The following is a 15,016-nucleotide window of genomic DNA, read 5'->3' as shown; positions in this document are numbered from 1 at the left end:
AGAGGTTTGCGACCTTCGACTGCTAGAAAGTACTTCAAGCAAAGAAGTTCCACGCTATAAAAGGTGCCCATTCGGATTTGGGAGAAGTACAGGGAGTAATGAGGCATAGGTAGCTGTAGTCTTAGGAAAAGCCTTGGGAGCTTGAGCTAGGCAGGAAGGAGGTTTCATTTAATAGCACAAACTGTCATCACCTCTAAGCACTGTTACCATTAAAGACGTATGTTGATGCAATCATGCAGAGTTTATGGCCAGCAAAGGAATGATTATAAGTAATGTGTAAAGATTTGACAGAGCTGATCCACCGACAGAGTTCACAAGGTCAACTGTGAGAAAGGCGAGAGGATAGGATGGAGATTAGATTAGATTACTTACAATGTGGAAACAGGCCCTTCGACCCAACAAGTCCACACCGCCCCACTGAAGTGCAACCCACCCATACCCCTACATTTACCCCTTACGTAACACTACGGGCAATTTAGCATGGCCAGTTCACCTGACCTGCACATCTTTGGACTGTGGGAGGAAACCGGAGCACCCGGAGGAAACCCACGCAGACACTGGGAGAACGTGCAAACTCCACACAGTCAGTCGCCTGAGGCGGGAATTGAACCCAGGTCTCTGGCGCTGAGGCAACAGTGCTAACCACTGTGCCAGCATGCCGCCCACGGAGATGAGCTTCCAGCAAGGACAACTAGATCGTTGGGTGCAGCTAGTAGGATTGGTATCCACAAAGAGCCACCACTAATTGCCTTCATAAGGCCAAAAGGAGAAGGTTGAAGAGAGGCAGAGTGAAGCTGTGGATTTGTAGAAGGATATTAAAAGCCTAAAACAACAGCAAGAGCAGGAAGGCCGGAGGAGTCCTGAAAGGTTGAAGTAGGTAAATGAAGGACAGCGTGGAGGTGAAAGGAAACATGACAATAGTACAGCAATCTAGGAGGTGGTAAGAAAAGTAGTTAAACAGGACAAAATGGAAGGATAAAGATGGCCTTTGGTCTGGAGGAGAAGCCAAAACGTGCACAGATGCTTGTGTGGCATAGGCCTAGTTACATAAAAATTAGAAGGCACAAATGCCTGATAAGAAATACAAACTAAACAGCAGCTAATAGGAATATATCTAAAGTCAGAGATCCCAAGATAACAATGACCAAGGTAGAGTGGAGTCAGCTCAGTGTATCAAAAACCTATGGTATGAATGTCATCCAGTAGAAATTAGAGGTGCAACTATCTAATACGAACACAGATCCAAGAGCAGTTCAGAGAGCATAACAGGGTAAAATTATAGCAGCAAAGTTGGAAGACATAAAATTAAGCAGAGGTTTATTCTTCAGCCAGGTGAGTAATTCTCTGGCCAGCAATAGATTAAAGCTGAAAAACTAGTACAACCAGTTGCCAAACAGGTTCAGTGGAAAACAATCTTCTAGCCACAGGTATGGTGAGGTAAGGACAGGAAAATAATGAAAAATTTAAAAAGAAAACCAGCATATCAAAGACAGTACATATGTCTTACAATACAACCAATGCAGTCAAGAGCAGAATTGTCTTTTTGATGATAAGTGCATGAATTTGAAACCAAAGATAGAAAAGATCTGGATCTAGCTTTTTCCATATATTTTTTTCTAGTTCAAGGATCAAATAAAAAGCTGCGCATTATAGGCAGAAACAAAACGATAGTTTGTGGTACAGTATGGACAACATGTCCTCAATATCTAGAGAAATCCAGGAATTTGAAGCTAGGTACAAGAGAAAAGCCGTGTCCCTGTCTTCTCCAGATCTTTACCAGAGACCAAATAAAAGTAATACACTATGGATTCTGGAGATCAGATTTGAAAACAAAGAGCCAGAGAAACTCTAAGCCAAAAAATAAAGAACTGCAGATGCTGGAAATCAAAAACAAACTGGAAAATCTCAGCAAGTCTGGCAGCATCTGAGGAGAGAGAAACAAAGTTAACATTCTGAGTCTGTTCGGTTTCTTGCGACATTAATGCTTTCAGATCTGCTAAGTTTCTCCAGAATTTTGTTTTACTTTACTAGAGCTCACAACGTAAGACCAGAAAATGGGATTTGAAATTACAGACAGTGGCTGTTTAAAGAAAGTTTACTTGATGCTTGGACTAAAATGGATCCACTATTAGAATTGGAGGAATTTAGGAGAATATTTTGGCTCGTAGGAAAAAATAGACAACAGATGGCCATGAATCTATCTAGATAATGAGGAACTCTCTAGAGTGCCAAGTGCCCATAAGCCATCTTGAATCTCTGTACACCAATCCAGCAAGATCTTCTTCTTTAACTTCTGGAATCTAGCAATAAGTTTGACACCATCTAAAGACAAAGTAGGTCATGGCATCATTTCCACAAACATCTCGTCCTTCTACAGCCGATACAGAGTGACACCATTAGAGGATGCACCACAAAGTGGCAGCTCACCACTACATTCATGAGGTCAATTAAGATGGGCAATTACTGCTGACCCAGCTAGAAGAGACCACATTCCCCCCAGATGATTAAAATAGAGTTGATATCCAAGTTGGTAGAGGGGTGCCAAAACATGAGCTCACAGTAATATATTTCGGCTAACTTTCCAGACTAGTTATTTACATTTCTAAATACAGCCTGCCCCACAAAATCAGATCTAGTAGATATGGTGGTCAATCTTCCCTACTGACTCTGAAGTTCATGAGATCTCACTGCTTCAGGATAGAAAGGCAAAACAAATTTCATGTTAACGATGCTTCCAATGCCCCCTCAACTAAGAAATCACTAGGCTTTCATATTCAGCACTGTGAAATAGGCTTGGAGGGAAGTAAGGTTTGATTGAGCGATATCAAAGTTACCAAAGTTGGCCAATTCTTGCCAGCATTAACTAAGCTGGACAAATTCTGAACAATAAAGTTGTGACGGGGTATGTATCAGCTGCTGAGAGAGGTGAAACAAGAAAATAATTTCCTTATTCTCACTTGGCTTGCGCTAGCAAGACAGTCAAAGCACATGCTTTCCTACACCTATTGAAAAATGTTCAGCACAAACTGACTAGATACTACATATCTCACCCAAACACTTTCTGAATTAGATTGTAACAAGGTAGACAACAAAGATGTTCTGAAAATTATGCTACATACAATTCTTAAAATGATGATATATGGAAAACCTTGACTGAGTGTACAGACATTGAGGCCATAACATGGAAACACACCATTCAGCCTAGTGGATCCATGTCAATATTTACTTTGTAGGTAGCCATTTATTTTTTTAAAAAGTTAGCAAAGACATTTCACATCACTTAGAACAGATTGTATGTACATAAATGGAAAAGTATTCTAAAACTGATTACATCTAGCTCATTGAAAATGATGCAGACAAAACCTACACATTTTCCCCATGAACTCATCTTAACTATAACATGCAAGATAAATCTAATATTTACTGAAATAATAGAAGTCATAAGTCCAAAAAATATTATAAAACATGTAACAAGTATTTGGCTTGCAAAAAACAAAGCCATATACATTGCGTGCACTGAAGTAAAGGCAACTTAAGAGTAACATTTCTATTCTACAAGAATCAAACAAGTTTTACTGTTACAAAACAGACATAATGTCATCTTAAATCCGTTAATAAAAGAATATTGCTGTTTATTTATTTTAAAAGCACACTAAAACCACCACTTTCACAGGCAGTGAAGAAACAATTTGTTACAGAAGAAAAATAGTGACCTTCAGATTTGTTTCTCCATCCAAACTTGCAGTTGTGACATAACATGTTCCATCCTCTCGATCAGTCGAAAGCAGCACTAAATCTGTGGGAAACGTTTGATCTTTTTCTATTCTGACAATGTCACCAACCTACAAATAGAAATAAAAGGTTAAATTTTTTCAAAGAAAACATAACTTAAAATGTTACTGCTTCATAGTATTAATAAGTGCATAACTTTAGGATTTCACAGGCAGTGGGCAACACAATATTTGCTGCCCATCAACTACTTAACTTGAGATAATGGCTGCGCTTCCTAGTGACTTAAACATTCGCTCAGGAGATGTGGGCATTGAGTTTACCTGACAACAGACTCTTTGGAATGCTACAGTCATGTTATGGATGGAATTCCAGGATTTTTACACAATGAAGGAACGACAATATAGTTTCAACTCAAAACTGTTGGGGAGGGGGCGCGGCTTAGACACAACTTGCAGGTTCCCACCCATCTGTTGCCCTTATCCTTTTAAGTGGTGGAGGGTACATTGGAGAGTTAGGCAGACTAAAGTGCCTTTAAACAGATGGCATACATTGCTGCCGCGTGGGGAGAGAGCGAGCGTGGGGAGAGAGTGTGGAGAGCTGAGGATGGTGGCTGGGGTGGCAAACAAGATGCTTTATCCAGAATGGTGTAAAGCTTCAACTGTTGATGGCATGTGCAAAGATCCATCACACGTATTTTATAAGTATCTAATTACTTGGTGATAAATACTGCTTCAGTACCTTCACATTCACTCTCTGCACCACAGTATAGGGATGTGCATTATAAATGTCATTATTTTCTGTATTTTTGTTTGTGGACTAAAATGGAATAAAAAAGGTCTGTATCAAAACCAAGACTGTGGATGGAACTTCAGCACTTTTTAAAAGAAATTACTGCATCATATTGTGCAGTGTTTACACTGTTGCTTTGTCGAGGCAGTGCTGGCAGTTGAGTGGGGAAGAAGAATGTTTGAAGTTAGCACTCATGAGGGTGCACTTCCAGTGAGAGATTTAACCACAAAATGTAGTTGATTGGCTGGTCCAATCGCGACCATTTGAGGATGCAAAGTTATCAGCCTGGCGACAACTCTTCAATTGATTCCTCAGCAGGTCAACGGTCGGTGGGTGTGAATGATTCATGAAGCAGTCTTTGGAACACTGGAAGGGTAGATGGTACACCTCTCCCTCTCTGAAGCAAGCCCATTATTTTCTCTCACCAGTTTTTTTTTTAAACTAAGAGACAAGAAAAACTGCAGATGCTGGAATCTAAGATAAACAAGCAGGAGGCTGGAAGAACAGAGCAAGCCAGGCAGCATCGGGGTGGAGAAATCAACATTTCATGTGTAAATATCTTCAGGGCTGGGGTGGGTATAAGGGGAGCTGCAGAAGGGAGGGGGGAAATTGTCTGAATCTCCCCTTGCACCGACCCCCAGCCCTAAAGGTGGTTTACACCCAATGCATTGATTTTTCCACTCACTGATGCAGCTTGGCTTGCTGTGTTCTTCCAGCCTTCTGCTTGTTTAACTGGATTCCAACAGACAGGTCAAGCAAGGACTTGCACGTTTGTTTACATCCTTAACCTTGTGGCCTACCTGGGAGTTGAGGACGCTTGAGAATCAGTGCATTTCCCCCCCAAGTATAACCTTCTCCAAGATACAATGCAGACTTTTCCAAATCTATAATTCAAATCCACCCAGTGACAAAGAAATTGCAATCACCATTTTTCCAGCTGTTAAAAGTCCTGGAACTGTACCCATTAACATCACTGTGGGTGGATCAGAGATTGTAGCATGTTCAACCTTATTAGTGTGCTGGAGTACTGCACTATTCCCAGAGACACCACAGAAATTAGGATTCTAAAAAGCACACAGAATTCCCCAACGTACTGGATTTTCAGACCCAGGTTGACAGAAAGCACGGATCAGGTGTTTGTGTCAAACAAAAATTATTATTAATTTCAAGTAAATAGACTCTGGCTACAGATAAACAACAATGAGCTGTTGGCATAAAACTTTAATCATCTTATAAACTCCCCTTTTACACTCAGAGGAAGTAAATAGGTTTAATAGACAGAGGAAAATGTGGATTAGTGGTGTCTATCTTAGGATCTGTTAAGATGGTTGTTGTGTCCCAAACATTGTTTCTTAATCCTCCTTCTCCAGATGCTTTCACTAGGTTGCAGGAGAGAGAGTGGCTGGTTAACAAAATTCTGACTTATTAATTAAATGTCATAGCTTACAACAACTGAAAGAATAATAAACTGGCTTGCTTCAGAGAATAAAGTGAGCTCCCAAGGTGAAGGTTCGAAGGCTGATCACTATCTTGATCACAGTCCCTAGCTGTTCAGCTACTTGAGAATTAATCAAATAATCACTGGCAGACAGAAGGCCTTTGTCATCCATAACTGGTTACAAATCCACAGACTAATCAGCTACTTATGGCTTGCTACATCTCCATTTGTGAACAGCCCTTGGCTCCAGCTTGTCTGCAAACTATATTTCAAGTATGGCTTAAATAAACAGCTGGATAAGTGGTGCTTACAATGAGTGTCAAGCTACTTACTTTTAAAAACTACACAATAATCCTTCATTTTTTAAGAAGGTTCTTTTCCAGTTTAGGTTCACAATTTTAAAAATAGAAAAACATAAAAGACACTGTCTTTGAGCGATTCAAGATGATTTCTTAGTTAGGGGACCAGACAAGTATTTCTGTAAATCACCATTGGTAATCCAACATGATTTCCTGGTGCTAGGGTGCAGATTGGGTACAGAATATCCTGTATCTACAAAAGGACTGAACCAAAAATTATGGTATTCATAGTACTTAAAATGAGGGAAGGCATTGAAATCCAAATGGTAAGTTTTCAGGAGATAGGGGAAAACTTAAAAAGTAAAACTTCAAATGGTAACCTGAATTACTCCTTTTGCCATTTGCTAGAGACAGAGTATAAACAAAAACACAAGACAAATTAATGAGGTAGCTTGAGGCATGGTACCGGATTAAGGACTTGACATTCTTTGGGTACTAGTAACTATTTAGAAAGGGCAGCTTGCACATCAACAAGACAAGGTCCAATCTCTTGGAAAGGTTCATTAGTGTAAGGGGGAAAAGGAGTTTAAACTAAATTGACTAGAGGATGGGTAGTACCATATAGAAGTAGAACAGACAAACCAGGTGCATAAAGGAATAGAAATGTTATATAATACAAGAAAAGAAAGAAGCATTTTAAGAAAGGCTACAAGAAACAAAAACAGGCTTAGAATGCATGTTACCAAAACGTTTAGGCAATAAAGGTTGGCAAGCCAGAAACACAAATAGTTTGAGAAGATGATATATACTACCAATAATGTAAACCTGGAACAAAGGAAGTAGGATGGCAATGTCGATTAGAAATGACATCATAGTATTGGAACAAGACAGGATGCCGTTGAGAGAACAAAGTCATAATCCATTTGGTTCAATCTATAATGCAAAAAAATTGTCATGTCACTGAAAGCCTTCAAATGGAAAGAAAGAGGAGTAAATTTGCAAAGGTAAGCAGAGAAGTGCAAGAAAAATAGAAGTGTGGTATTGTGGGTGTTTAATCTGAATATCAATTAGAATAATACTACACTAAAGGGCAGCATGGGGTGGAATTTCTAAAATATATTTAGGACAACCTCCTGGCCAGTATGTGCTCAGTTCAATCAGGGAGGAGGCAATGCTAGATCTGGCGTTGTAGAATAAAGTGGGCCAAGTTGACAAAATGTCAAGGGGAACATCTGGATAACAGTGATTGATATACCAAAGTCTAGATTAGTAATGGAGAAGGGAAAGGGACAACCCAAAAATCACAAACCTGAATTGGAAGGAGGTTAACATCAATAGGATAAGAGGGGACCTCATCAAGGTGAAATGCAATTAAAATCATCAGGAATTATGGAAACAGAATAATGGAAGAACTTAAAATAAATCAAGAAAACATTATAGAACTCAATCTCAAATACTAAGAAAAGCTCTTCTTTTTTTTAAAAAAAAGCCTTTTTTGTCCTTGCTGAAATACACCTAAATCTCTGCTTGAAACATTCCCTTTAAACTTAAAGCCACAACACATGAGCAAAGCATTATTATCCTACCATGACAGGGTTACAGGCTTAAGTTAGCAACAATTGCTTTTATTTTATCAATAATTTATTCACAAAAAGTCATCACTGTCAACACACCTTGTTTTCTGGAAAGTTTACAGCTAAAAAGGTTGCATAGTTGTCTCCAACAGTCAATGTCTTGAATAAATTCACTTTCAGATACCCCCTTTAAGATGTGATAACACAAATTCAAATCCTTCTGAAATAAAACTGCTAGTATTAAAATGATCTAACAGAATGTTTACTGCAATAGAATGCAAATAATCATTTGATAGTAGAGAAAACGTGAGTACTGCTGTAAAGAAAAAAGAGATTTTGTTGAAACTTTTTATCTTGCACTCATTGGTGCAATTTGCAAAAATACAAATTTAAGGAAAAACCAAGATTCTACTGACCACAAGCAAGGTGCTGACTTTATCTAAGCAACTTTTATTTGCATGACATTAGATATAATTTGGCTATTGAACTACACTTGCCAGATAATCCCAAATGTACAAGAATTACAAACATTTACACACGATCTCATTCCAGAGTATAATTTTAAATATCAGAAATATGGTCACTTCCTGGATTTCTGAATGGCTGCTTTATGTTGTGTTGTATGGTCTCTTCTTACTTGTATATAAATTTTGACTTGCGGACTGACTGAGGAACAGAACCAGTTTGCAACCCAGGGATAGCTTATCAGTTGGGCTCTCAGGAATAGCTCAGTGGCACACTAGCACGTAGCATGGATGCTACACATATTAATACACAGACCTTTGTTCTTTTCAGTTAAAAAGTACATTCACATTTCTTGTGTCAGTTTCGACTCAAAATATATTGACAACTATTCACTAGTTCATTTCTCAGTGCAATGCTCTGACCAACCAACCCGGTCTGATTTAAATCAAATTTAAACAAAGCTTAACAGTTCACTGCAAACCATTATCAATGGGTGTACTCGCCATGGCAATACTTTAGCAATGAGAATGCTCACTTAATATAAACACTTGTTTTACCTTAAATTGGCATTCTTGTGAATTGTCTCGAGGAGTGCAAGATAAAATACTAAGTTTTTTTTAAAGGAATTAATAAAATAGGCTACAGCTTCACTTGTATAGTAGCACCTGATCCACTGCAGCTCTAAGCCAGAGACTAAGTTAATTTGCAAAACATTCATTACTTCAGAGTTACAACACAGAACATACCCTCCTGCTTAATTTAAACCACCAACGCAGAAAATTATCCTGTGCAGTAATCTGTGAAAATTCGAGACCAGGAACTACTTAAAAATTCATAATATTATTTCTTAAAACATATCAATAACTATTTACAACTCCTTCCTCTGACCTATTATTTTCCCTTCTATTATACTAGTCTGATAAAACCTCGTGATTAAGAGTTACCAAAACTTCAAGTTTTCAAAACCAGCCAGATGTCAAATCTTCTCTTTCTTGGTCTTTTCTTCTTCTTAGGGATTTCTATTTCATAGGTCACTGATCAAGGTATCTTTAAGAGAGCTATTTTCTGGGCAGTTTCTATAGGATGGTGGCTTGGCAGTTCTCCATCCAACTGTTCAACTTTCCCTAATCTTATACCCCCAAAGCATCAGATTGTCTCATTGGCTTTTAAGACTGTTAATATACTAACTTCAAACTTGATTGGAATTTGGTATTTTTTGGGGTATAATTTAAACTGATTGGCTTAATTCGAATTGTTTTTTGTCTCCAGGCAACCATCTACACTAACTGCAGGACATGTTACATTATATCTTGTTGAGAACACTTGGTGCTGTCAAGTAGTTCTGCTAGCTTTTAACTTTCTTAAAAAGGTACAGTACACCCACATCTTCATAACATCAGGGACTTCATGGTTTCCCTGGTTGAGTGTTCTATTGTTGAAAGGTTTAAAATTGCTCATTCTCCTTTGCAACAACACTCTATTTGCACCTATTCCCTCCCACAAACCCTCCCCCACTTCCAGCTCCACTGACATACCCCCATACCACATTTATTCGAACCTTGCTCTCCACCAGTACTCAGCTTCTCTATGTTTCTCTAGTGCAAAAGCTACTGCTGTCCCACGTCTACAATGCAAAATCAGTAACAAATGCCAGAGAGAATCAGAGTCTGATTGGAAGAACAGCTGTTCAGATATTTGGTTAGTTCTATATAAAAGGTCAAGTTCTCAGTTCAGTCACCCTCATGATTAAAATTTCCAAGGCTTTTGGAGACTAATTTGCATATACGTTGAGTACAGGGGAAACCTCAATTATCCAAACTTGATGGGCGGGCACTATTTCATTCGGATAATCGATTAGTTGGTTAATTGATCAAATGCCTTTCCTCTGGGGCTTGGAGCTTTTAAAGTCTGCTCCCCGTCCAGTAGACTGCAGCAGCACACAGCGCTCGAGCCCCACCTCCAATTACGTTCAACACCGCCCCTGGCCCCCGGCACCCGTGCAACACTGCCCCCAACACCCTCCAACCACAACCCCGCCCCCCCCCACTCCCATGCAACACTGCCCCTAACCAAGTCCAAACACTGTCTCTGCCCCCAATTCAGTGCTACCCCCCTCCAAACCCCACCCAACACTCCCCCCTGCTGAGAACACAGGCCCAATGCTAAATTCTACCAGAAGCTACATGCAGCACCACCTTGTTTTCCTTCCGTAGCTCTAAAACGGGTTTGCGATCTGTTACTCTGACGAATTCCCACCCATAAAGGCACTGGTGGAACTTCCTCACATTAAAGGTGGCCCCCGAACCTTCCTTCTCTGTCTGGGCATATTTGCACTCCGCATCAGCCAAAGTCCGGGAAACATAGGCTATTGGGCATTCCTCTCTATTGGGCCGCTAACGATCCAACACTACACCAATAGCGTACAGGAAGGCATCGCATGTCAGCACTGTCTCACTTTGGATTGTGGTGGGCCAAACCTTTACAGGACGATAGCTACTTTTCCACTTCCCTAAAGGCTTCTTCTTGGCTACATAACCATTTCCAAGGCTGATCCTTTTTTAATAGCAGGGTGCCAAGATGGAGGCCAGGTTACGTATGAATTTGGTAATAATTCACTAACCAAGAGGAGATCAAAGCTGCAGTACAGATGTTGGAGCCGGGGCTCCTTTGATAGCCACTTTCTCTTCCAATGGGTATAACCTGGTTTTGTCAACTCTAACCCAAGCAGGTCACTTGGGTGTCTGGAACATACAGTTTTCCCTTCTAGGGCACACAGCCACCTGAGAGAAACATTAAGCACTATGTCCAAGTTCTCCATGTGCTTTTTCTTGGTCTTCACTGTTATTAATACATCATCCAAATAAATGGTAACCTGGCGTGGCCCTTCTAAAACATTCTCCATGGTCCGCTGGAAAAGGGCACAGGCGGATGATAGCCAAATGGCAGCCGTGTACTTTGATATAAACTCTTATGGGTATTGATTGCAGGATACTTCTGGAGCTTCTCATCCGGTCTCAGTTGCAGATAGGCATGGCCAATTTCCACCTTCATAAAGGATAGACTCCCCTGAAAACTTTGAGTGTAAGTCCTCTATGCAAGGGAGCAAGTATTTATCCAACTGTGAGAAGCAGTTTACAGTTTGCTTAAAGTCCCCACAAAGGTGAACCAAGCCATCAGGCTTCACCAGCAGTACAACCGGTGCTAACCATTCTGCAAACTGTACTGGTTTGATTATTCCTTCGCTCTCCAGCCTCCTGATTTCTGCCTCTATTTTTGCCCACAAGACACAAGGTGGGCCTTGCAAAAATCTTGTAATTGTTTCCTGGTCAACAAGTAAAATGGTTTTGGCCCCCTTAATAGTCCGAAGCCCTTCCTGAAACACTCTTGGGTATTTCACTAGGAGTTCACTGAGGCAGCCATTTTCTAATCAAAAAACGTTCAGCCAATCTAAGCCAAACTTTCTCAACCAATTCTACTCCATAAGCTTGGCCTTTTACTACCATCAGGGGTAACTGCACCAACTGCTTCTCATAGGAGACTGGAATCAGAGTCGCACCCTTAATCTACAATGGTTCCCCAATTTATGTTCTCAGGCTGGCTGAAGTCTTGTACAAACTTAAGGGTTGAGTTCTGTGCGAATCTTGTTAAAGACAGATTCTGCAACCATAGAAACAGCTGTGCCTGTACCGACTTCCATGGGAACTGGGTGACAATTTAAACATACATTCAGTTCAGATTTGAATGTCACTAACCAATTTAATTGTTCCAACCCACATGCAGGGGAACTTTCCAAGGTGTGCACTGTCCTTGGTACCTGCCTACGAGTTTTCTTACTCTAGTCAGCCCTTGTCGGACTCCTTTGTTGTTTCAAGTCTGCATACCAGCAGCAATTACAATGGCTTGCTGACCCAGATCCTGAAGAACAATTTAGCCACTTGGCCAAGGCTCAGCTTTGTTGTGGAATTATGCTATGGGCTGGCCGAGAGTTCCTCTGCTCAGGATATGCCCTGTGTTTGGCTACATTCAAGTTGCGTTCCCCAAGCTCAATGGAAGTGGATACTATCACCTGTCTAATTAAGATGTCCTGTAGCTTCTACTTGCCACATTTTCTAATAACAAAGCCAGAGTAATGATTGTTTGAAATCCAGTTGGGCTTCAGTCAGTGGGTGCTTCTGCATGGTTACATCATTAATTCCGCATATCAAACAGCTTCTCAGCACCTCATTCAGGGTTAACCCAAAATCACATGCCCCTGAGGTTGAGACAACTGGCATCAAAAATCCTGATATGGATTCCGCCGGTTCTATAACAGCCAAATAAAACTGATAGCATCTCAGAATTAGAAGAGATTTGGGTTCATAATATGCCTTAATGAATTCAGTCAACATTTGGAAGGTTTGTGTCTGGTGCTTTGGAGAAAGTTAAACGTGTTACAAAAATTAAAAATGCTGAGGGTCCACAAGCAGTCAGATGGATTACTCGTTGCTTTTTATTTGCTCCAATGTAATTTGCCCAGTAAAACATTATGTTCTTTCCACGTACTGGGCCCTGTCCTCAAGTCCTAAAGGCATGACAGAAATGCTTATCCCAACTGCAAAACGACTGTTGCAAGCAAATGTTCTTCAGACACGTCATGTTTTCTCCCATCACCACCGAAATAACTGCAGAGGCCACACCCTGTCACTCTTTATTTACTTGTGCACAGTTTATTGGCTGTGGCTAGCCATCTCAGAGTCAGATCCCTGAACTGGGAGAAGCTAGGTCTCCTGTTTGTATATTTTGTTCTTTTTTTAAGTTGACTCACAAAAGCTCAGTCCAAACACAAAAAGGTAAATGCAGACACTAAAATCCAGAGTGCAAAAGCTAAGCCCTGCCATAGAACCAGCATAGTCCTTTCTCAAAAGAAAGGAAAAACAATAACTCTCAGGCTGCAACCAGCCAGTTAAACAACTGTTCCCTAGCAAGAACTGAAATACAGCAGTTACATACCAACTGTGTGGTCAGCCAGCTCAAAGATCAGTCAGTTCAGGAATCAGTTACTAAAACGCTCTTCCTTGCCTTCCAGTCACCTCCAGGGCAACCCGCCTTGACACCATCCCGAGGTGACAGTGCTGAGGATGACCTACCTGCCTTTCGGCTCTCAGTCTGCCCCTACATATCATCTGTCCTTTGCCCACTCAGACCACCATCCAGCCCATGGACTGCCTGACACACCTTAAAGGAGGTGGGCGTGCTGCCGTAAGATGACGGCACACAGGGCAGCCCATGAGCCTTCTGGATCTTGACCCGCCCCTACGACCTTCTGGATCTCGGCCTACCCCTACGCACCTTCCAGCCACCTATACGACAGCCCATCCTGATTATGCCTTCTTGGAATGGCAGCTCTCGGGACAGCCTACCTGCCTTCTGGCTCTCGAGTGACAGCTTTCAGGATGACCCATGAGCCTCCCAACTCACAGTAAGGCCCGCCAGACCCAGGGACACACGAGACAGTGCAAATGGTAAACTCGACAAGCAGGACAGAGTCCAGTACGCAGAGTCCATTTCCAGGGACACAGTTTACTCCAGTACTCAGCCCATTCACACAGACAGAGTCCACTCCCGTATGCAGATCCCACTGCCAAAAAGAGGGCACAACCGAAAACAAAGTCCACTCATGAAGGCAGCAAATGCACCACCCAACAGCGCACACATACACACGTGTAGAGTCTCCAGAGAGGCGCGGACCATCCAGAGGACATGGCCCACTCACGGGAACACAGTTAGCTCCAGAAGGCAGGAAATGCTCACTTCCAGGCCTACCCACAGGGGGCCAGGCCATCTGAAAAGGTGCATTACCTCACAGGGGCTCAGTGCAAACACCTAAAAAAGAACAAAAACCAGAGTTTAAGGACTAAGCCTTGCCACCAAAAACAGCATAGTCCTTCTCTCAAAGTAAGAAGAAAAAAAAGAGTAACACAGACTGTAATCAACCAGTGAAACAGCAGTTCCCTAATGAGAACTGAAATACACATGAAACACATTGACTGGGTAAAACAGCCAATTTAGAAATCAGTACTTAATAAAAAAAAGGAATACCAGTTAACAAGCTGGCTACGTAGATCAGCTAGTATAGGAATCAAGTTCCCCTTCAAACAAAAACACAAAGCAACAGTACATATTGGCTGTGTGGCCAGCCAGCTCAGTCAGTGCTCAGCTTAGGAGGTTCCAATTTCCTGGTTATATTTTTTTGGGCATTGTACACTGGCTGTGACCAGCCAGCTCAGCTGCTCGATCTCCTGTTTGCATTTGTTAGCGAGGACTTTCCTGATTGGGGTTATTAACCAGGGCCTGGGCCAATCAAGAATCTTGTAGTCAAGAAGAACCAGCTGGTCCCAATCACTACATTTTCTTAATTACCATATACTATGACACTATATCCTTTTGCATTACAAAGCTCTACCATATTTCACTAAGTAAATATATTTCGTTTTTGTTCTTCCTGCCAAGATGCTTAATTTCACACTCCCACATCATGCTCTACCTCCCATATCTTGCTCATGCAATCTATATCACTTTGTAGCCTCCTTATGTCCTCTTAATAAAAGACTTTGCTATTGATCAACTTTAGAAACCACACCCTCACTCACTATCAGTCATTTACATAAATTTTAATGTAAAAACCCTGCACTAATCCATTTATCACATTTTTCCACCATCAAATGATCCATTTATGACTT

General features: G+C 41.1%; 1 protein-coding gene across 3 annotated transcripts in view; it reads right to left on the bottom strand.

The window, feature by feature from the left end:
- atp11b (ATPase phospholipid transporting 11B) overlaps positions 1-15,016 on the bottom strand; it is a 174,629-nt gene that overhangs the window by 132,390 nt on the left and 27,223 nt on the right. For all 3 annotated transcript variants that reach the window (XR_011960884.1, XM_072572445.1, XM_072572446.1), the window contains exon 6: positions 3,714-3,842. Coding sequence is in view for 2 of the 3 variants with exons in the window: in XM_072572445.1 (XP_072428546.1) it covers positions 3,714-3,842 (129 nt within the window). In the remaining variant the exon portion in view is untranslated. The remainder of the gene's footprint in view (positions 1-3,713; positions 3,843-15,016) is intronic.

This window comes from Chiloscyllium punctatum, chromosome 6 (assembly GCF_047496795.1).
Source record: "Chiloscyllium punctatum isolate Juve2018m chromosome 6, sChiPun1.3, whole genome shotgun sequence".
NCBI lineage: Eukaryota > Metazoa > Chordata > Chondrichthyes > Orectolobiformes > Hemiscylliidae > Chiloscyllium > Chiloscyllium punctatum.
This window is presented reverse-complemented; position numbering and strand designations above follow the sequence as displayed.